The sequence below is a fragment of the Bombina bombina genome, chromosome 6 (assembly GCF_027579735.1).
Source record: "Bombina bombina isolate aBomBom1 chromosome 6, aBomBom1.pri, whole genome shotgun sequence".
Lineage (NCBI taxonomy): Eukaryota > Metazoa > Chordata > Amphibia > Anura > Bombinatoridae > Bombina > Bombina bombina.
In genome coordinates this window covers 1,128,085,527-1,128,107,955 of record NC_069504.1, presented here as the reverse complement: position 1 = coordinate 1,128,107,955, position 22,429 = coordinate 1,128,085,527, and the positions used below count along the sequence as shown (strand labels likewise).

The window sequence follows — 22,429 nt, the reverse complement described above, 5'->3', positions numbered from 1 at the left end:
ACACAATTTACTACATTGTGTCAGTAGGGGACAGGTCACCTCACATTTACTATACATTGTGTCAGTAAGTGACAGTCACACACATTTACTACATTGTGTCAGTAGGTGACAGTCACACACATTTACTACATTGTGTCAGTAGGTGACAGTCACACACATTTACTACATTGTGTCAGTAGGTGACAGTCACACACATTTACTACATTGTGTCACTAGGTGACAGTCACACATTTACTACATTGTGTCACTAGGTGACAGTCACACACATTTACTACATTGTGTCAGTAGGTGACAGTCACACACATTTACTACATTGTGTCAGTAGGTGACAGTCACACACATTTACTACATTGTGTCAGTAGGTGACAGTCACACACATTTACTACATTGTGTCAGTAGGGTGACAGTCACACACATTTACTACATTGTGTCAGTAGGTGACAGTCACACACATTTACTACATTGTGTCAGTAGGTGACAGTCACACACATTTACTACATTGTGTCAGTAGGTGACAGTCACACACATTTACTACATTGTGTCAGTAGGTGACAGTCACACACATTTACTACACTGTGTCAGTAGGTGACAGTCACACACATTTACTGTATTGTGTCACCAGCTGCCAGTCACACACATTTACTGTATTGTGTCACCAGCTGTCAGTCACACATTTACTGCATTGTGTCACTAGGTGACAGTCACACATTTTTACTACATTGTGTCAGTAGGTGACAGTCACATATTATTACATTGTGCCAGTAGGTGACAGTTACACACATTTACTACATTGTGTCAGTAGGTGACAGTCACACATTACTACATTGTGTCAGGGGGAGGTGACAGGTACATATATGACACTTGCACATGGTGTTATGTGTTTTATTTCTGTAATTGGCCTCTGTACTTCGCTCACCCCAGTAGGCGGCGCTGATTTGTCACATATTATACCACACTATGCGGACACCGGTGTTCTATACTATTAGAGTCATGCGCGTTATCTCGGAACCACTGGCTAGGGATTTGTTCCAGGAGAGAATGTTATTTTAAAGGACTGCACTAAGGGCGGAAGTTAGTATTTCGCTACTTTGATTGCAGGAGTGCTCTGTAAAGGGACACGTTAGAAGAGGCACCGCATTCCCTGGGGTGTGTATATAACATGTAGTAAAGGAAGAACTATTGTAAACGAGAAACAGATTAAATGTTTTTGTTACTATTGTAAGGGGCGGAAGTGCAAGTGCTAAGGGAACACCGGAAGTGCACAGAGGACAGCAGAAGCCCATGTGCAGACTGTCATTCAGTTACCTGTCATGGCTGCCCCCAGTAGCTGCCGTGCGTAGCGGTAGTAGTGCCCAGCACCATGGCAGCCCTTTCCTCCCCGGCCGTGTGCAGGCGGCTCCTGTCTCTGTGCCCCAGGCCTTGGCAATGGCACAGAGGGTTCTGCAGGACACCAGGGCTCTGGGCTGAGGAGGATATCTCATCATTGTTGGAAGCCTCAGAGTTAGAGGGCCAAAGGGAGGGAAATGCCAAACCCTCCAGGAGATCCCCCACTGAGAGCACCGTGGTGCTATTCCCAGGGCAGGGCAGCCAACAAATGGGCATGGGCAGAAGCCTCCTGAAATACCCCAACGTGAGGGCAATGTACAGTGCAGCTCGCCAGGTGCTGGGATATGACCTACTAGATATGTGCCTCAATGGTCCCCAGGAACTTTTAAACAAGACAGTGCATTGCCAGCCGGCTGTTTTTGTCACTTCTCTGGCTGCCACTGAGAAGCTGAGTCAGGAGGATCCCTCAGTAAGTACCAGTATCACAGCGAGCTAGTGCTAGACCTCTGTTCCTCAGTAAGTACTGGTTTCACAGCAAGCAGTGAGCTAGTGCTAGACCTCTGTCCCTCAGTAAGTACCAGTATCACAGCAAGCAGTGAGCTAGTGCTAGACCTCCTGTCCCTCAGTAAGTACCAGTATCACAGCAAGCAGTGAGCTAGTGCTAGACCTCCTGTCCCTCAGTAAGTACCAGTATCACAGCAAGCAGTGAGCTAGCGCTAGACCTCTGTCCCTCAGTAAGTACCAGTATCACAGTGAGCTAGTGCTAGACCTCCTGTCCCTCAGTAAGTACCAGTATCACAGTAAGCAGTGAGCTAGTGCTAGACCTCCTGTCCCTCAGTAAGTACCAGTATCACAGTAAGCAGTGAGCTAGTGCTAGACCTCCTGTCCCTCAGTAAGTACCAGTATCACAGTAAGCAGTGAGCTAGTGCTAGACCTCTGTCCCTCAGTAAGTACCAGTATCACAGTGAGCTAGTGCTAGACCTCCTGACCCTCAGTAAGTACCAGTATCACAGTAAGCAGTGAGCTAGTGCTAGACCTCCTGTCCCTCAGTAAGTACCAGTATCACAGTAAGCAGTGAGCTAGTGCTAGACCTCTGTCCCTCAGTAAGTACCAGTATCACAGTGAGCTAGTGCTAGACCTCCTGTCCCTCAGTAAGTACCAGTATCACAGTGAGCTAGTGCTAGACCTCTGTCCCTCAGTAAGTACCAGTATCACAGCAAGCACTGAGCTAGTGCTAGACCTCTGTCCCTCAGTAAGTACCAGTATCACAGCAAGCAGCGAGCTAGTGCTAGACCTCTGTCCCTCAGTAAGTACTGGTTTCACAGTAAGCACTGAGCTAGTGCTAAACCTCAGTCCCTCAGTAAGTACCAGTATCACAGTAAGCAGTGAGCTAGTGCTAGACCTCTGTCCCTCAGTAAGTACCAGTATCACAGCAAGCAGTGAGCTAGCGCTAGACCTCTGTCCCTCAGTAAGTACCAGTATCACAGCAAGCAGTGAGCTAGTGCTAGACCTCTGTCCCTCAGTAAGTACTGGTTTCACAGCAAGCAGTGAGCTAGTGCTAGACCTCTGTCCCTCAGTAAGTACTGGTTTCACAGCAAGCAGTGAGCTAGTGCTAGACCTCTGTCCCTCAGTAAGTACCAGTATCACAGCAAGCAGTGAGCTAGTGCTAGACCTCTGTCCCTCAGTAAGTACCAGTATCGCAGCGAGCTAGTGCTAGACCTCTGTCCCTCAGTAAGTACTGGTTTCACAGCAAGCAGTGAGCTAGTGCTAGACCTCTGTCCCTCAGTAAGTACCAGTATCACAGCAAGCAGTGAGCTAGTGCTTGACCTCCTGTCCCTCAGTAACTACCAGTATCGCAGCAAGCAGTGAGCTAGTGCTAGACCTCTGTCCCTCAGTAAGTACCAGTATCACAGCAAGCAGTGAGCTAGTGCTAGACCTCTGTCCCTCAGTAAGTACCGGTATCACAGCATGCAGTGAGCTAGTGCTAGACCTCTGTCCCTCAGTAAGTACCGGTTTCACAGCAAGCAGTGAGCTAGTGCTAAGACCTCTGTCCCTCAGTAAGTACCAGTATCGCAGCAAGCAGTGAGCTAGTGCTAGACCTCTGTCCCTCAGTAAGTACTGGTTTCACAGCAAGCAGTGAGCTAGTGCTAAGACCTCTGTCCCTCAGTAAGTACCAGTATCGCAGCAAGCAGTGAGCTAGTGCTAGACCTCTGTCCCTCAGTAAGTACTGGTTTCACAGCAAGCAGTGAGCTAGTGCTAGACCTCTGTCCCTCAGTAAGTACCAGTATCACAGTGAGCTAGTGCTAGACCTCCTGACCCTCAGTAAGTACCAGTATCACAGTAAGCAGTGAGCTAGTGCTAGACCTCCTGTCCCTCAGTAAGTACCAGTATCACAGTAAGCAGTGAGCTAGTGCTAGACCTCTGTCCCTCAGTAAGTACCAGTATCACAGTGAGCTAGTGCTAGACCTCCTGTCCCTCAGTAAGTACCAGTATCACAGTAAGCAGTGAGCTAGTGCTAGACCTCTGTCCCTCAGTAAGTACCAGTATCACAGCAAGCACTGAGCTAGTGCTAGACCTCTGTCCCTCAGTAAGTACCAGTATCACAGCAAGCAGCGAGCTAGTGCTAGACCTCTGTCCCTCAGTAAGTACTGGTTTCACAGTAAGCACTGAGCTAGTGCTAAACCTCAGTCCCTCAGTAAGTACCAGTATCACAGTAAGCAGTGAGCTAGTGCTAGACCTCTGTCCCTCAGTAAGTACCAGTATCACAGCAAGCAGTGAGCTAGCGCTAGACCTCTGTCCCTCAGTAAGTACCAGTATCACAGCAAGCAGTGAGCTAGTGCTAGACCTCTGTCCCTCAGTAAGTACTGGTTTCACAGCAAGCAGTGAGCTAGTGCTAGACCTCTGTCCCTCAGTAAGTACTGGTTTCACAGCAAGCAGTGAGCTAGTGCTAGACCTCTGTCCCTCAGTAAGTACCAGTATCACAGCAAGCAGTGAGCTAGTGCTAGACCTCTGTCCCTCAGTAAGTACCAGTATCACAGCAAGCAGTGAGCTAGTGCTAGACCTCTGTCCCTCAGTAAGTACTGGTTTCACAGCAAGCAGTGTGCTAGTGCTAGACCTCTGTCCCTCAGTAAGTACCAGTATCGCAGCAAGCAGTGAGCTAGTGCTAAGACCTCAGTCCCTCAGTAAGTACCAGTATCACAGCAAGCAGTGAGCTAGTGCTAGACCTCTGTCCCTCAGTAAGTACTGGTTTCACAGCAAGCAGTGAGCTAGTGCTAGACCTCTGCCCCTCATTAAGTACTGGTTTCACAGCAAGCAGTGAGCTAGTGCTAGACCTCAGTCCCTCAGTAAGTACCAGTATCACAGCAAGCAGTGAGCTAGTGCTAGACCTCAGTAAGTATCAGTATCACAGCAAGCAGTGAGCTAGTGCTAGACCTCAGTCCCTCAGTAAGTATCAGTATCACAGCAAGCAGTGAGCTAGTGCTAGACCTCTGTCCCTCAGTAAGTATCTGTATCACAGCAAGCAGTGAGCTAGTGCTAGACCTCTGTCCCTCAGTAAGTATCAGTATCGCAGTGAGCTAGTGCTAGACCTCTGTCTCTCAGTAAGTACTGGTTTGACAGTAAGCAGTGAGCTAGTGCTAGACCTCAGTCCCTCAGTAAGTACCAGTATCGCAGCGAGCTAGTGCTAGACCTCTGTCCCTCAGTAAGTACTGGTTTCACAGTGAGCTAGTGCTAGACCTCTGTCCCTCAGTAAGTACTGGTTTCACAGCAAGCAGTGAGCTAGTGCTTGACCTCCTGTCCCTCAGTAACTACCAGTATCACAGCAAGCAGTGAGCTAGTGCTAGACCTCTGTCCCTCAGTAAGTACTGGTTTCACAGCAAGCAGTGAGCTAGTGCTAGACCTCTGTCCCTCAGTAAGTACCAGTATCACAGTGAGCTAGTGCTAGACCTCTGTCCCTCAGTAAGTACCAGTATCACAGCAAGCAGTGAGCTAGCGCTAGACCTCTGTCCCTCAGTAAGTACCAGTATCACAGTGAGCTAGTGCTAGACCTCTGTACCTCAGTAAGTACCAGTATCACAGCAAGCAGTGAGCTAGTGCTAGACCTCTGTACCTCAGTAAGTACCAGTATCGCAGTGAGCTAGTGCTAGACCTCTGTCCCTCAGTAAGTACCAGTATCACAGCAAGCAGCAAGCTAGTGCTAGACATCTGTCCCTCAGTAAGTACCAGTATCACAGCAAGCAGTGAGCTAGTGCTAGACCTCAGTCCCTCAGTAAGTACCAGTATCACAGCAAGCAGCGAGCTAGTGCTAGACCTCTGTACCTCAGTAAGTACTGGTTTCACAGTGAGCTAGTGCTAGACCTCTGTCCCTCAGTAAGTACTGGTTTCACAGCAAGCAGTGAGCTAGTGCTAGACCTCTGTCCCTCAGTAAGTACCAGTATCACAGTGAGCTAGTGCTAGACCTCTGTCCCTCAGTAAGTACCAGTATCACAGCAAGCAGTGAGCTAGCGCTAGACCTCTGTCCCTCAGTAAGTACCAGTATCACAGTGAGCTAGTGCTAGACCTCTGTACCTCAGTAAGTACCAGTATCACAGCAAGCAGTGAGCTAGTGCTAGACCTCTGTACCTCAGTAAGTACCAGTATCACAGCAAGCAGTGAGCTAGTGCTAGACTGAAAAATACCAATTGCTGTAAGCAATTGAAAGAGTGTACTTGGATAGCACTCAACAGCACTGGTTATACACTAGCTAGATACCATAGGTAAAGAAGCCCATAGAAGGCAAATTTAAAACTTAACTTTTAATAACTCAGTTAAAAAATGGATACTAAAAAATTCAGTCAGTGTGGCAGAGGACGGTGATTAGAAGGAGGATGGTGCCTCCCTAATCACAATGTATTTAATGTAAAGGCCCCCGTATGTTCTCCTTAAATTGTGCCCTTAATTAGAAGGGAGTAATACATATGTACCGTCTTATTGGATAATAGGGATGTGTGCCACTATCACAATGAGATTGCCCCTATTGTTACTCTTGTATCTGAGTCCGGGGGTATCTGCGGTAATATCACACCTTCAAGTAAATTATATGGTACAATTGCCTTTAGGAGATGTGAGTTTGAAAATAATTGTCAATTGTTCTGTACCTGGATAGAATGAATACTTCTATTGAAACTACTAGATGGACTGGTATTGTTCTGATTCTTGGATAAATTAAAATGGTGATACTGGTGACATACCACGTGCTTGTAGTGTCAATACTGCTTTGTGTTATCCAATCAAATACTAGAACCACCAGGGATGTGTTGGATCTAAAGTACCCTCACTGTTATAACAGATTTACATAATATTGGGGAAAACTACATATAAAATAATGTAATTCACTAGTAATTCGTGAGTGTAAATAATTAAATATATCTTTGTAATAATTCTGATTTATTACCCTGATTATATTATAATCCTCAGCGTCTTGGACAGTGTTATAGTATTGGTGTCACTATGTAATAAGTGTAAATATTGTAACGGGTCCTAAATTGTTATTTAATAATACTTTATGTCCAATGTTTCCCTTCTCATAAGGGAACAATCTTGGCTGCACCTCGATATGAATATTATTTACTAATGTAGAGTTGTAATGATATTGAGGGATGCTTGGTGTAACATACTAGGTATAGCAATATTCCGGGGAAACTTGCACATTAAATGAATACCAATTTAGGTTGGTTTATTGTTGAAAAATCAGAGGGTAATTTACAGAGAGGCTGTGTATATCCGGGGACCACAATTCCTATAAGGCCAGTAGTGAACTAGTGCGAGTCAAATTTGTTTTATGTACCGGTAATTAGGTCTTGCCCTTAAGATATATAATTTAAATAATACCCGAACTGGACAGTACACTGGTTATATCTAATATGCAATTTAACAGATCTCTTGAACTGGATACAAAACGTCTGTCCCCCCGATTGGTGCTATTTTCACTGTTAGATTATATATATTATTATTGTTTGCACCGTAATATCACTGGGAAGACAAATTTGAATAATGGGATACTTCTAATACGTTCCCCAAATTGGTGGTCCCTCTCCCACCCTCTCTTGCGATCTGCAATATCGCTACCTTGGTATAAATAGAAAGGAGCTAATCTCCCCTCCTCCCGCAGCTCAACTTGGAGTGTGAGCAGAGCCGATATAAGAATAGACAGAGTGCTGATAGTATACAGCTCGTGGTTAGGTTTTCTAAGTATTAGTATGAATACAGGTTTCCCCTCTCCAATGAATCTGTTAAACAGTACAAGCGCTACAAAGTAGCGGTTGGTAGGATAATTAGATAAAGTAAATTATAAAGTAGTATTCGGCTGAAATAAGATTCATCCAGGCACTCTCACATACATATTGGTTTAAATTAAATTCTAATTACACATTCGTTCAACAAGACACACTGCTGGTTAGTTTAAAAAGGAGAAGTAGTCTCCGGTAGCCCTGACATGTTTTGCCTACACAGCTTTGTCAAAGGTTTCTTTTTCTTTGTAATAGCTAGTGCTAGACCTCTGTCCCTCAGTAAGTACCAGTATCGCAGTGAGCTAGTGCTAGACCTCTGTCCCTCAGTAAGTACCAGTATCACAGCAAGCAGTGAGCTAGTGCTAGACCTCTGTCCCTCAGTAAGTACCAGTATCGCAGTGAGCTAGTGCTAGACCTCTGTCCCTCAGTAAGTACTGGTATCACAGCAAGCAGTGAGCTAGTGCTAGACCTCTGTCCCTCAGTAAGTATCAGTATCACAGCAAGCAGTGAGCTAGTGCTAGACCTCTGTCCCTCAGTAAGTATCAGTATCACAGTAAGCAGTGAGCTAGTGCTAGACCTCTGTCCCTCAGTAAGTACCAGTATCGCAGCAAGCAGTGAGCTAGCGCTAGACCTCTGTCCCTCAGTAAGTACTGGTATCACAGCAAGCAGTGAGCTAGTGCTAGACCTCTGTCCCTCAGTAAGTACCAGTATCACAGCAAGCAGTGAGCTAGTGCTAGACCTCTGTCCCTCAGTAAGTTCCGGTATCACAGCAAGCAGTGAGCTAGTGCTAGACCTCTGTCCCTCAGTAAGTACCAGTATCGCAGTGAGCTAGTGCTAGACCTCTGTCTCTCAGTAAGTTCCGGTATCGCAGTGAGCTAGTGCTAGACCTCTGTCCCTCAGTAAGTTCCGGTATCACAGCAAGCAGTGAGCTAGTGCTAGACCTCTGTCCCTCAGTAAGTTCCGGTATCACAGCAAGCAGTGAGCTAGTGCTAGACCTCTGTCCCTCAGTAAGTACCAGTATCGCAGTGAGCTAGTGCTAGACCTCTGTCCCTCAGTAAGTACTGGTATCACAGCAAGCAGTGAGCTAGTGCTAGACCTCTGTCCCTCAGTAAGTTCCGGTATCACAGCAAGCAGTGAGCTAGTGCTAGACCTCTGTCCCTCAGTAAGTACCAGTATCGCAGTGAGCTAGTGCTAGACCTCTGTCCCTCAGTAAGTACTGGTATCACAGCAAGCAGTGAGCTAGTGCTAGACCTCTGTCCCTCAGTAAGTACCAGTATCACAGTAAGCAGTGAGCTAGTGCTAGACCTCTGTCCCTCAGTAAGTACCAGTATCGCAGTGAGCTAGTGCTAGACCTCTGTCCCTCAGTAAGTACCAGTATCACAGCAAGCAGTGAGCTAGTGCTAGACCTCTGTCCCTCAGTAAGTACCAGTATCACAGCAAGCAGTGAGCTAGTGCTAGACCTCTGTCCCTCAGTAAGTACCAGTATCACAGTAAGCAGTGAGCTAGTGCTAGACCTCTGTCCCTCAGTAAGTACCAGTATCACAGTAAGCAGTGAGCTAGTGCTAGACCTCTGTCCCTCAGTAAGTACCAGTATCACAGCAAGCAGTGAGCTAGTGCTAGACCTCTGTCCCTCAGTAAGTACCAGTATCACAGTAAGCAGTGAGCTAGTGCTAGACCTCTGTCCCTCAGTAAGTACCAGTATCACAGTAAGCAGTGAGCTAGTGCTAGACCTCTGTCCCTCAGTAAGTACCAGTATCACAGCAAGCAGTGAGCTAGTGCTAGACCTCTGTCCCTCAGTAAGTACCAGTATCACAGTAAGCAGTGAGCTAGTGCTAGACCTCTGTCCCTCAGTAAGTACCAGTATCACAGCAAGCAGTGAGCTAGTGCTAGACCTCTGTCCCTCAGTAAGTACCAGTATCACAGTAAGCAGTGAGCTAGTGCTAGACCTCTGTCCCTCAGTAAGTACCAGTATCACAGTAAGCAGTGAGCTAGTGCTAGACCTCTGTCCCTCAGTAAGTACCAGTATCACAGCAAGCAGTGAGCTAGTGCTAGACCTCTGTCCCTCAGTAAGTACCAGTATCACAGTAAGCAGTGAGCTAGTGCTAGACCTCTGTCCCTCAGTAATTACCAGTATCACAGTAAGCAGTGAGCTAGTGCTAGACCTCTGTCCCTCAGTAAGTACCAGTATCACAGTAAGCTGTGAGCTAGTGCTAGACCTCTGTCCCTCAGTAAGTACCAGTATCACAGTAAGCAGTGAGCTAGCGCTAGACCTCTGTCCCTCAGTAAGTACCAGTATCACAGCAAGCAGTGAGCTAGCGCTAGACCTCTGTCCCTCAGTAAGTACCAGTATCACAGTAAGCAGTGAGCTAGTGCTAGACCTCTGTCCCTCAGTAAGTACCAGTATCACAGCAAGCACTGAGCTAGTGCTAGACCTCTGTCCCTCAGTAAGTACCAGTATCACAGCAAGCACTGAGCTAGTGCTAGACCTCTGTCCCTCAGTAAGTACTGGTTTCACAGCAAGCAGTGAGCTAGTGCTAGACCTCAGTCCCTCAGTAAGTACTGGTTTCACAGCAAGCAGTGAGCTAGTGCTAGACCTCTGTCCCTCAGTAAGTACCAGTATCACAGTAAGCAGTGAGCTAGTGCTAGACCTCTGTCCCTCAGTAAGTACCAGTATCACAGTAAGCAGTGAGCTAGCGCTAGACCTCTGTCCCTCAGTAAGTACCAGTATCACAGCAAGCAGTGAGCTAGTGCTAGACCTCTGTCCCTCAGTAAGTACTGGTTTCACAGCAAGCAGTGAGCTAGTGCTAGACCTCAGTCCCTCAGTAAGTACCAGTATCACAGTAAGCAGTGAGCTAGCGCTAGACCTCTGTCCCTCAGTAAGTACCAGTATCACAGCAAGCAGTGAGCTAGTGCTAGACCTCTGTCCCTCAGTAAGTACCAGTATCACAGCAAGCAGTGAGCTAGTGCTAGACCTCTGTCCCTCAGTAAGTACCAGTATCGCAGTGAGCTAGTGCTAGACCTCTGTCCCTCAGTAAGTACTGGTATCACAGTAAGCAGTGAGCTAGTGCTAGACCTCAGTCCCTCAGTAAGTACCAGTATCACAGCAAGCAGTGAGCTAGTGCTAGACCTCAGTCCCTCAGTAAGTACCAGTATCACAGTAAGCAGTGAGCTAGTGCTAGACCTCAGTCCCTCAGTAAGTACCAGTATCACAGCAAGCAGTGAGCTAGTGCTAGACCTCTGTCCCTCAGTAAGTACCAGTATCACAGCAAGCAGTGAGCTAGTGCTAGACCTCTGTCCCTCAGTAAGTACCAGTATCACAGCAAGCAGTGAGCTAGCGCTAGACCTCTGTCCCTCAGTAAGTACCAGTATCACAGCAAGCAGTGAGCTAGTGCTAGACCTCTGTGTGTTAAAAGGATATGAAAACCAGTTTCTTTCTTCCATGGTTCAGATAGAGCAGCAATTTGAAGCAACTTTCTAATTTACTCCTTTTATCATTTTTTCTTCATTCTCTTGGTATCTTTATTTGAAAAAGCAGAAATGTAAGCTTAGGAGCCAGCCCATTCTTGGTTCAGACCCCTGGGTAGCGCTTGCTGATTGTTGGCTATTGCAGCAGCATTGCACCAGGTCTGTGGGCTCCCTATGGCCTTTTCACAAGGACACAATTCTCTGGACAAGCTCAGCACTGAGTGCCCTATCTGGAAAAGAGAACTGGGATCCTGTCTGGCCATCCTGACACTGACTTTTTTTTGTTAAATTAAAAAATTTCTATTTGTCTATTTATGAACATCCCAAATTAGTGGGATTCACTTCTGCTATAAGGTCAGTTCCCTGACCACAGAAATAGATAACCTTGTTGACCTATGCCCACATTTAGTGCAAGTGAGAGTGCACATTTAGTGCAAGTGAGAGTGCACATTTAGTGCAAGTGAGAGTGCACATTTTAATAAGTTCATTCTCTGGAATGTGCGTGATTTAACCCAAATTGATATTATTGTTTGGGGGAGTTAATGAAAACAGGATGCCTGTGCAATACCCCCCCCCCCCCCTTTACACACATGCTTATAGTAATCATAATTAAAAACATTAATACAAATGGGAATATTTATTACTATATATAAAGAATATTTATTTGCTACCTAAAATAGTGTGGAAATCTTACGTACCAGATAAATGCAATGCAGCCCGTTTATATGAATCGTGTCAAATGATACCTTTTGATCTTCTCTATGGTGCCTACAACTTCATGCCAGTTATTTACCAAAATAAAACCTGTTTGTTGGCCTCAGCAGAACTTTTTATGCCAGTGATGTGGTTCGTTACCTCAAATGAGATACATACCCTTTAGTGCAGTTCTTAAATAATACACAGATCAGATGCATGACCACTACAGACCCTTTAGTGCAGTGCTTAAATAATACACAGATCAGATGCATGACCACTACAGACCCTTTAGTGCAGTGCTTAAATAATACACAGATCAGATGCATGACCACTACAGACCCTTTAGTGCAGTGCTTAAATAATACACAGATCAGATGCATGCTTACTACAGACCCTTTAGTGCATGCTTAAATACACAGATCAGATGCATGACCACTACAGACCCTTTAATGCAGTGCTTAAATAATACACAGATTAGATGCATGCCCAGTACAGACCCTTTAGTGCATGCTTAAATAATACACAGATCAGATGCATGACCACTACAGACCCTTTAGTGCAGTGCTTAAATAATACACAGATCAGATGCATGACCACTACAGACCCTTTAGTGCAGTGCTTAAATAATACACAGATCAGATGCATGACCACTACAGACCCTTTAGTGCAGTGCTTAAATAATACACAGATCAGATGCATGCTTACTACAGACCCTTTAGTGCATGCTTAAATACACAGATCAGATGCATGACCACTACAGACCCTTTAATGCAGTGCTTAAATAATACACAGATTAGATGCATGCCCAGTACAGACCCTTTAGTGCATGCTTAAATAATACACATATCAGATGCATGACCACTACAGACCATTTAATGCATGTGTGCCCTAAACACTTTCTGTTGCCTTGAATATAGGGTAATACAAGTTTAATGGTGAAAATCATGTGCCTTAGGTCCCTGCATACTTTGCCTAATGTGACTTATCATGGCTTTAAGATACCAAACCCTTTTTGCAGCAATCATTTTATTTGTATCTCAGGTACATCTGGGTATTACACAATAACCGAGCAAGGTAATATTTGATTAAAGAGTTGTGAATGTTAAGATATAACTGATTCCTCGCCCCCATCCCTTTAATATTTAAAGGGACAGAAAACACCAACATTTTCATTTTGATTTGGATAAAACATACAATTTCAAATAACTTTCCAATTTACTTTTCTTATCAAATTTGCTTCATTCTCTTGTTATCTATTGCTGAAGGACCAGCATTGCACTACTGGCTGAACACATCTAGTTAGCCAATCACAAGAGACAAATGTGTGCAGGCACCAATCACCAGCTAGATCCCACTAGTGTAGGATATGAATGTATTATTTTTCAACAAGGGGTACCAAGAGAACAAAGCACATTTGAAAATAGAAGTGAATATAAAAGTGTCTTAAAATGACCGGCTCTATCGGAATCATGCAAGCTTAATTTGGACTTTCCTATCCCTTTCAGTTGAACTGTCTTTCTTTTCTAGGCTATTGAGATGTGTGTAGCAGCTGCTGGATTCAGTGTTGGGGAGTTTGCTGCGCTAGTTTTCGCTGGTGCTATGGATTTTACAGAAGGTAGGTGTTAGTGCTCTGAAGAATATAAAGTCACATGTGTACTTCCTGCCACAGTAGGGTCGGTGCGTCTGCTGCTTCTGTAATGTTATGGTTTTAATATCTTATCCTCTCAGTCAATGCCAGATAAGGATAGAAACCTAGCAGGGTTGGGCTTGTGAAGTCTGTAATGTGCACTTATATTTAGCATTTATTTAATGTCATGTCGCTTTTAAGCAGTTTAGCATCTGAAAAGGCCCCCAGTTGGCGACCTGAAATTGGTGCATACACTTACAGTAGCTTGGTCACCGGCACACACATTTAGTCAAGGTGTTGATCTTAAAGGGACACTGTACCCAAAAAAATTATTTCGTGATTCAGACTGAGCATGAAATTTTAAGCAACTTTCTAATTTACTCCTATTATCAAATTTTCTTCATTCTCTTGGTATCTTTATTTGAAATGCAAGAATGTAAGTTTAGATGCTGGCCCATTTTTGGTGAACAACCTGGGTTGTCCTTGCTGATTGGTGGATAAATTCATCCACCAATAAAAAAGTGCTGCCCAGAGTACTGAAACCAAAAAAAAATGCCTTCTTTTTCAAATAATGATAGCAAGAGAACGAAGAAACATTGATAATAGGAGTAAATTAGAAAGTTGCTTAAAATTGCATGCTCTTTCTGAATTACAAAATAAAAAATTTGGGTTCAGTGTCCCTTTTTAATGTTCAAAAACAACTAAACCAGTAATATTATAGGGGCTTCATATTTTCCTATTTTTTTGTTGAGATTTTATGTTTTAAAGGTGTATTTCTTGTGAGGATTTGACACTCAGGTATTTTCTGTAGATATATTCACATCATTTGGGGCAGCACTGTTAGTGAAATACATAGATCTGACGTAGATAAACTGTATGTAATGCATCTATTGTAGCAGAGGAGAACCATGGCCCTGTTATTGTATCAGTGTAATTAATTTTTAAAGGAATATACATTTTTATAAATGTCTGAATTGTTTTCCTTTCTTACTGAAGGTCTCGTTCCCAGGCAGATGTTTAGTTTACCCTAAATTATATCATTGTAATAACAACAAGATTTTTAGACCAAGACGCACACTGCTACAAAAAGGGATTGTATTTCAGTTCTTCGTTTCTCACTCCGTTTTCTCCAATCACAATCTTACAAATACTTTGAGGGTTAGTTCGGTTTAAAGTCTACTACTTTTCTTTTTGTTTCTTTCTGTTGAATGTCAGTTATGTAAACATTCTATTGATCCTTAGAAAGTACCAGTTCTAATCAGTCACAGCAGCGCACAAGCAAAGCTTTCACCTCTGCTGCTTAGACTATTAAAACATGGACGGACTTCGGCTTTCTCTGTGAGCTTTTTTGAATGAATACATTTAATATAGATTTCCGTAGAGAGCTGAATGGTACTTAGTAGATTTCTTCTTTTTCACATCCGTGTTTAGGGGTCTGCACCATTATAATAACATAAGGGTTGTGTTAAAATTTACAAAAGGTTTATAGTGTATATAGCGCTGGACTTAAAATGCTTAAGCCTCCTTAATTACTGTCCTCCTCCTAGACAGAAAGCAAAGTAATAAATAGAGAATCTTTTAAATAGGCGCTAGACAAGCTCTAAGCGTTAACGACAGGAATATATTATAATGTGGCAATAGGGGTTTTAGTTACACAGAAGGATATTACCTTGTTATATGTTATTCTAAAGTCTCTTTTCAAAGTTTTTCATTAAGGATAATTTTATTAAGGTGGATAAAGTATGAGTGACAAATGCCTGATTGTATGTATTATTTTAGATCTTGTGAATGTATCTTTCAATAAAGATTTTGGTTTATACAGTTGTTGTGTCAAAATGTGGTGTCTTTCAATAAAGATTCTCGATATTATGTCCTACAATAGATATTTATGTATATATAGTTTGTGTCAATTGTGTTTCTACAAAGTGATTCCTTTTCTTTGTATAATTGTTTTTTCTATTATCCAATCATTCCTAAACTACTTAATCCGGCTAAGAGGAAAATAAATGATTAAACCAGTCTTTTAAGAATCCATCTTTACTATTAGTATTTGTTAAAAACAGAAATATATATAATACATCGATCTAGAACATAAAAAATAAAATTTGTAGACCTGTAACTGTGATAAATATATGAACAGTAATTAAAATCACAGTTTACAATTGAACATTCACTTGTTTAAAAATGATGCTTGTACTTTGGCAAAGATTATGCTTTTGTATAGTTCAGGAGCTCCTTGTAAATGCAATTGCAAAATATCAACAGCCCAAAATGATATAGCAGTGTTGCGATACTACCTTTTTCATATGGAATTTGCATGAGTTAAATTAAAAAGTCTCTCCTGATATGTTATATTGGTAACGGTGTAACGATGCCCCCTCTTCTTGACAAATAAAATATCAATTTGACAACAAAGTCTCTCCTGATGTGTTCTGTTGAAACAATAGAAAACAGTAGTGGCCAACTCCTTAATGAAAAACTTTGAAAAGAGACTTTAGAATAACATAAAACAAGGTAATATCCTTCTGTGTAACTAAAAACCCCTATTGCCACATTATAATATATTCCTGTCGTTAATGCTTAGAGCTTGTCTAGCGCCTCCTTAAAAGATTCTCTATTTATAACATAAGGGTTGTGGTCTGGCCAGAGGTATAATTGTATTTGTTCATATTATAACATAAAATGTATGCTTTATTATTATGTTTCAAGCCTGATCATTTTAAAAGGATATTGACGTCAACGTTAATCTCTCATGATTCACAGTGTACAGCTGAAAAAACTCAAGTTTTCCTCTCTTGTCAAATTAACCTATTCTTTTAGGTATCCTTTGTTGAAAGTTAGCTCTTAGGAGTGTGCATGTGTCTCTTGAGCACTATATGGCAGCAATGTTTGTAATGTCATACGCATGCATACTCCTGAGCCTACATCAGTATGCTCTCATCGGAACAAGCTACAATGATGTACATTTGATAGAGGAAGTAACGTGGAACGTTGTACTCCCCAAAAATATGTAAATGAGACATGTGACCTCCAGGAATAGTTGTGAGACTGTTTGCTGCCTTTTGTCTCCGTGACTTTAGAAGAAGATGATACTACACATTTCTCATGTTTTCCTTTCCCAGCGCTCTATGCAGTAAAGATCCGTGCTGAGGCTATGCAGAAGGCATCCGATTCTGTCCCTAGTGGCATGATGTCTGTAATGGGCCAGCCTCAGACCAGCTACAGCCTGGCATGCCGGGAAGCCAGAGAGCACTGCGCTTCCTTAGGTGTAGAAAACCCCGTCTGTGAGGTGGCCAATTACCTGTTCCCTGATGGCCGCGTCATCGCCGGGCACTTGCAGGTGAGTGTTATAACAAATGTGTGTGAGATGCAGTGCATACAACTAAAGACTGTGGGGGAAATCTGTTACATATCAGAAGCATTTTCAAACATAGTTCAGTAGTTTTATACAGGTAAAGAGGCATAGAACATACCATTTTAAACATCTTTCCAATTAACTTCTATTATCTAATTTGATTTGTTCTCTTGGTATCCTTTGTTGACCAACATACCTAGGTAGGCTCAGGAGCTGAGACCTTTCTGCTGATTGGTGGCTGCACATATTTGCCTTGTTATTGGCTTACCTATGTGTTGAGCTAGCCCCTAGTAGTGCATTGTGGCTCCTTCAATAAAGGATACCAAGAGAATGAAGTAAATGGGGAAAACAAAAAGAAATTAGAAAATTGTTTAGAAAATGCATTCCCTATCTAAATCATGAAAGAAAGTTGTGTTTCATTTCATGTCACCAGGTGCATTGCAAATGCTTAAAAAATATATTTTAAACATAAGAGATCTTACATTTTTATCTCCCGTCTGTGTAAATTTAAACACTTTGTGATTGTAATAAAACAGGTTCTATTACACATAATAAAAACAACCTTGCAGTATAGTTTTATTATTTATTTTGTCCTTTTTTCCTATCATTTTACTATGAAAATTGTGGGCTTTACAATTCCCCTGAGAGGGTGGGAAATGACAATTTATTCTTATGCGTGAGACGTGTGCGACTGCCCAGTAATAATGAATATGTTTCATAGTGAAAAGAAACGGCTTTAACAATATTTTTTCACTGAGAAGATATTTTTAACCATGTTTAAAAAGTGCCATTTTGTCCGCATTAAAGAAAGTTTAACCCCTTAATGACCGGACCATTTTTCAATTTTCTTACCCTTAATGACAAAGGCTATTTTTACATTTCTGCAGTGTTTGTGTTTAGCTGTAATTTTCCTCTTACTCATTTACTGTACCCACACATATTATATACCATTTTTCTCGCCATTAAATTAACTTTCTAAAGATACCATTATTTTCATTATATCTTATAAATTACTAAAAAAAAAAAAAAAAAGATAATATTTGAGGAAAAAATGGAAAAAAACACACTTTTTCTAACTTTGACCCCCAAAATCTGTTACACATCTACAACCACCAAAAAACACCCATGCTAAATAGTTTATAAATTTTGTCCTGAGTTTAGAAATACCCAATGTTTACATGTTCTTTGCTTTTTTTGCAATTTATGGGGCAATAAATACAAGTAGCACTTTGCTATTTCCAAACCACTTTTTTTCAAAATGGGCGCTAGTTACTTTGGAACCCTGATATCTGTCAGGAATACCTGAATATCCCTTGACATGTATATATTTTGTTTTAGAAGACAACCCAAAGTATTGATCTAGGCCCAATTTTATATATTTTATGCCACCATTTCACCGCCAAATGCGATAAAAAAAAAAAATTTTGTCACAAACTTTAGGTTTCTCACTGAAATTATTTACAAACAGCTTCTGCAATTATGGCACAAATGGTTGTAAATGCTTCTCTGGGATCCCCTTTTTCAGAAATAACAGACTTATATGGCTTTGGCTTTGCTTTTTGGTAATTAGAAGGCCGCTAAATGCCGCTGCGCACCACACGTGTTTTATGCCCAGGAGTGAAGGGGTTAATTAGGGAGCTTGTAGGGTTAATTTTAGCTTTAGTGTAGTAGACAACCCCAAGTATTGATCTAGGCCCATTTTGGTATATTTTATGCCACCATTTCACCGCCAAATGCGAGCAAATAAAAAAAAACTTTACATTTTTCACAATTTTAGGTTTCTCACTGAAATTATTTACAAACAGCTTGTGCTATTATGGCAGAAATTGTTGTAAAAGCTTCTCTGGGATCCCCTTTGTTCAGAAATAGCAGACTTATATGGCTTTGGCGTTGCTTTTTGGTAATTAGAAGGCCGCTAAATGCTGCTGCGCACCACAGGTGAATTATGCCCAGCAGTGAAGGGGTTAAATTAGATAGCTTGTAGGGAGCTTGCAGGGTTAATTTTAGAGATCAGCCTCCCACCTGACACATCCCACCCCCTGATCCCTCCCAAACAGCTCTCTTCCCTCCCCCACCCCACAATTGTTCCCGCCATCTTAAGTACTGGCAGAAAGTCTGCCAGTACTAAATAAGTTTTTTTTTTTTTTTTTTTATCTAAAAATAATAAAATATTTTAGTTGTGATGGACCCCTGCCTTAGTACCAACCTCCCTGATCCCCCCCTCCAGCTCTCTAACCCTCTCCCCTACCTAATTACCGCCATCTTGGGTACTGGCAGCTGTCTGCCAGTACCCAGTTTGGCCCCACAAACCAAAGTATTTTAATTTTATTTATAACTTATATTTTTATTATTAATTATTTCTGTAGTGTAGCAGCCCCCCCACAATACCCCCACCCCCTCCCAGATCCTTTTATATGTAAATAAAAAACAAAAACTTTTTTTCCCCTTCCTTCCTTCATTGGTGTCAGTGTGGCTAATGCGCGCACGTGCACGCGCGCACACGCTCCCTCCTCCCACCCGGACAACGGCACCATCGCTACCGGTGCAGAGAGGGCCACAGAGTGTCTCTCTCTGCATCGGAGGCTTGTAAAGGGGTATTGCAGGATGCCTCCATATCGAGGCATCACTGCAATACCCTCAGAGCTGCTGGAAGCGATTGCGATCACTTCCAGCACTCTGTTAGACAACTGACGTACCAGGTACGTCTATTGTCATTAACAGTTAGTTTTTGCATGACGTACCTGGTACGTCAGTTGTCATTAAGGGGTTAAAGGGACACTATACCCATTTTTTTTTCTTCATGATTCAGATAGAGCAACAATTTGAAGCAACTTTCTTATTTACTCCTATTATCAATTTTTCTTCATTCTCTTTGAATCTTTATTTGAAAATTCAGGATTTTAAGCTTACAAGCCGGCCCATCTTTGGTTCAGCACCTGGGTAGCTCTTGCTTATTACTGGCTAAATGCAGCCACCAATCAGCAAGCGCTATCCAGGGTGCTAAACCAAAAATGGGCCGACTTGTAAGCTTACATTCCTGCTTTTTCAAATAAAGATACCAAGAGAACGAATAAAAATTGACAATAGGAGTAAATTACAAAGTTGCTTAAAATTGCTGCTCTATCTGAATCATGAAAGAAAAAATTTGGGTTCAGTGTCCCTTTAATTTGTCTTTAATTTTAGTTTTCTGAGATTAAAATGACAAATAAAAAAATAAATAGATGTAAAAGTTAATAATTATGAATATATAATGCGCCTTAAAGAATGGAATACACATGGTTTTTTATATAAATCTATTATTTTTGTTTCTGTTAAGGCCTTGGAGTTTTTGCAGAAGAATTCTCGGAAGTACAGGTTTCTGCGCACTAAAATGTTACCGGTCAGTGGGGCTTTTCATACACGACTAATGGAACCAGCCACAGAACCACTTGACAAGGTCTTGAAGACTATAGACTTCAAACAGCCGTATATATCTGTACATTGTAACCTAGACGGCAAGAGGTATAACCACGCACGCAGTATCCAGCGCATGCTGGTAAAGCAACTGATCTCCCCAGTGAAGTGGGAACAAACTATGCATTCTATATATGAAAGGAAAAAAGGAACAGATTTTCCACGGACCTTTGAAGCAGGACCTGGGAATCAGCTGGGAGTTATCCTGAGGAAGTGTAATCTAAAAGCGTTTAATTCCTACCAAAACATTGATGTGTTTAAAGATGAGGAAGCTGGGAGAACTTGATGAGGGTTTTTTTTTATAAAAGTGTCAAATTTTCCCAATTTTTATTTGGGAACGCTGTATAGTAATATAACATTGTATAAATAAAATGTTTATTTTTCTCCTGTGGTATTTACAGAATAAACTGCACCCGACAATAACATCATATTATTTGTCACACCAGAGCTTGACAGTAGCAGTCTAGACACATTTTTAGAAGCCGGTGTCTTTCATAAAGGAACTCATTTTATGGGCTAAAAGGTTACAAGATGGTGCATTGATTATAATAAAGTAACAAAGTGTGCTGATGTGATATGGGGTGTTTTTTTATTCTGCAATTTGCGACTTGTGGTGCGCTGTAGTTTGCTTTTTTACAAAACCTGTTCATATAACGAAAGAGTTAAGTGTCATAGCTGTCTTGGCAAGCCCATCATTAGACTGAAACGTCTCAGTCCCATAATCCTGCCTGATATCCTATCAGTTGGAGACCAATTACCACTTTCACTACTTTTCGGCTAGATTTAGAGTTTTGTCGGTAACGACCCGCGTAGCTAACGCTGGCTTTTTTCTGGCCGCACCTTTTAAATAACTCTGGTATTGAGAGTCCACAGAATGGCTGCGTTAGGCTCCAAAAAAGGAGCGTAGAGCATATTTAACGCAACTTCAACTCTCGATACCAGAGTTTCTTACGGACGCGGCCAGCCTCAAAAACGTGCTCGTGCACGATTCCCCCATAGGAAACAATGGGGCTGTTTGAGCTGAAAAAAAAACCTAACACCTGCAAAAAAGCCGCGTTCAGCTCCTAACGCAGCCCCATTGTTTCCTATGGGGAAACACTTCCTACGTCTGCACCTAACACTCTAACATGTACCCCAAGTCTAAACACCCCTAACCTTACACTTATTAACCCCTATTCTGCCGCCCCCGCTATCCCCTGCATATTATTATTAACCCCTAATCTGCCGCTCCGTAAACCGCCGCTACTTACATTATCCCTATGTACCACTAATCTGCTGCCCCTAACACCGCCGACCCCTATATTATATTTATTAACCCCTAATCTGCCCCCCACAACGTCGCCTCCACCTGCCTACACTTATTAACCCCTAATCTGCCGAGCGGACCGCACCGCTATTATTATAAAGTTATTAACCCCAATCCGCCTCACTAACCCTATAATAAATAGTATTAACCCCTAATCTGCCCTCCCTAACATCGCCGACACCTAACTTCAATTATTAACCCCTAATCTGCTGACTGGAGCTCACCGCTATTCTAATAAATGTATTAACCCCTAAAGCTAAGTCTAACCCTAACACTAACAACCCCCTAAATTAAATATAATTTTAATCTAACAAAATTAATTAACTCTTATTAAATAAATTATTCCTATTTAAAGCTAAATACTTACCTGTAAAATAAATCCTAATATAGCTACAATATAAATTATAATTATATTATAGCTATTTTAGGATTAATATTTATTTTACAGGTAACTTTGTATTTATTTTAACCAGGTACAATAGCTATTAAATAGTTAAAATAATTACAAATTTACCTGTAAAATAAATCCTAACCTAAGTTACAATTAAACCTAACACTACACTATCAAAAAATAAATTAAATAAAATACCTATAATTATCTACAATTAAACCTAACACTATACTATCAATAAATAAATTAAATACAATTCCTACAAATAAATACAATGAAATAAACTAACTAAAGTACAAAAAATAAAAAAGAACTAAGTTACAAAAAATAAAAAAATATTTACAAACATTAGAAATATATTACAACAATTTTAAACTAATTACACCTACTCTAAGCCCCCTAATAAAATAACAAAGCCCCCCAAAATAAAAAAATGCCCTACCCTATTCTAAATTACTAAAGTTCAAAGCTCTTTTACCTTACCAGCCCTGAACAGGGCCCTTTGCGGGGCATGCCCCAAGAAGTTCAGCTCTTTTGCCTGTAA

General features: G+C 41.8%; 1 protein-coding gene across 1 annotated transcript; it reads left to right on the top strand.

Moving 5' to 3' along the window:
• The first annotated feature begins 1,269 nt into the window (after positions 1 to 1,269).
• MCAT (malonyl-CoA-acyl carrier protein transacylase) lies at positions 1,270 to 20,763 on the top strand. The gene is made up of 4 exons (XM_053716265.1): positions 1,270 to 1,795; positions 13,281 to 13,368; positions 16,503 to 16,720; positions 20,052 to 20,763. Exons 1-4 carry the CDS (start codon positions 1,361 to 1,363, stop codon positions 20,472 to 20,474), a joined length of 1,164 nt encoding a protein of 387 aa, XP_053572240.1. The 5' UTR covers positions 1,270 to 1,360; the 3' UTR covers positions 20,475 to 20,763.
• Positions 20,764 to 22,429: the final 1,666 nt, after the last annotated feature.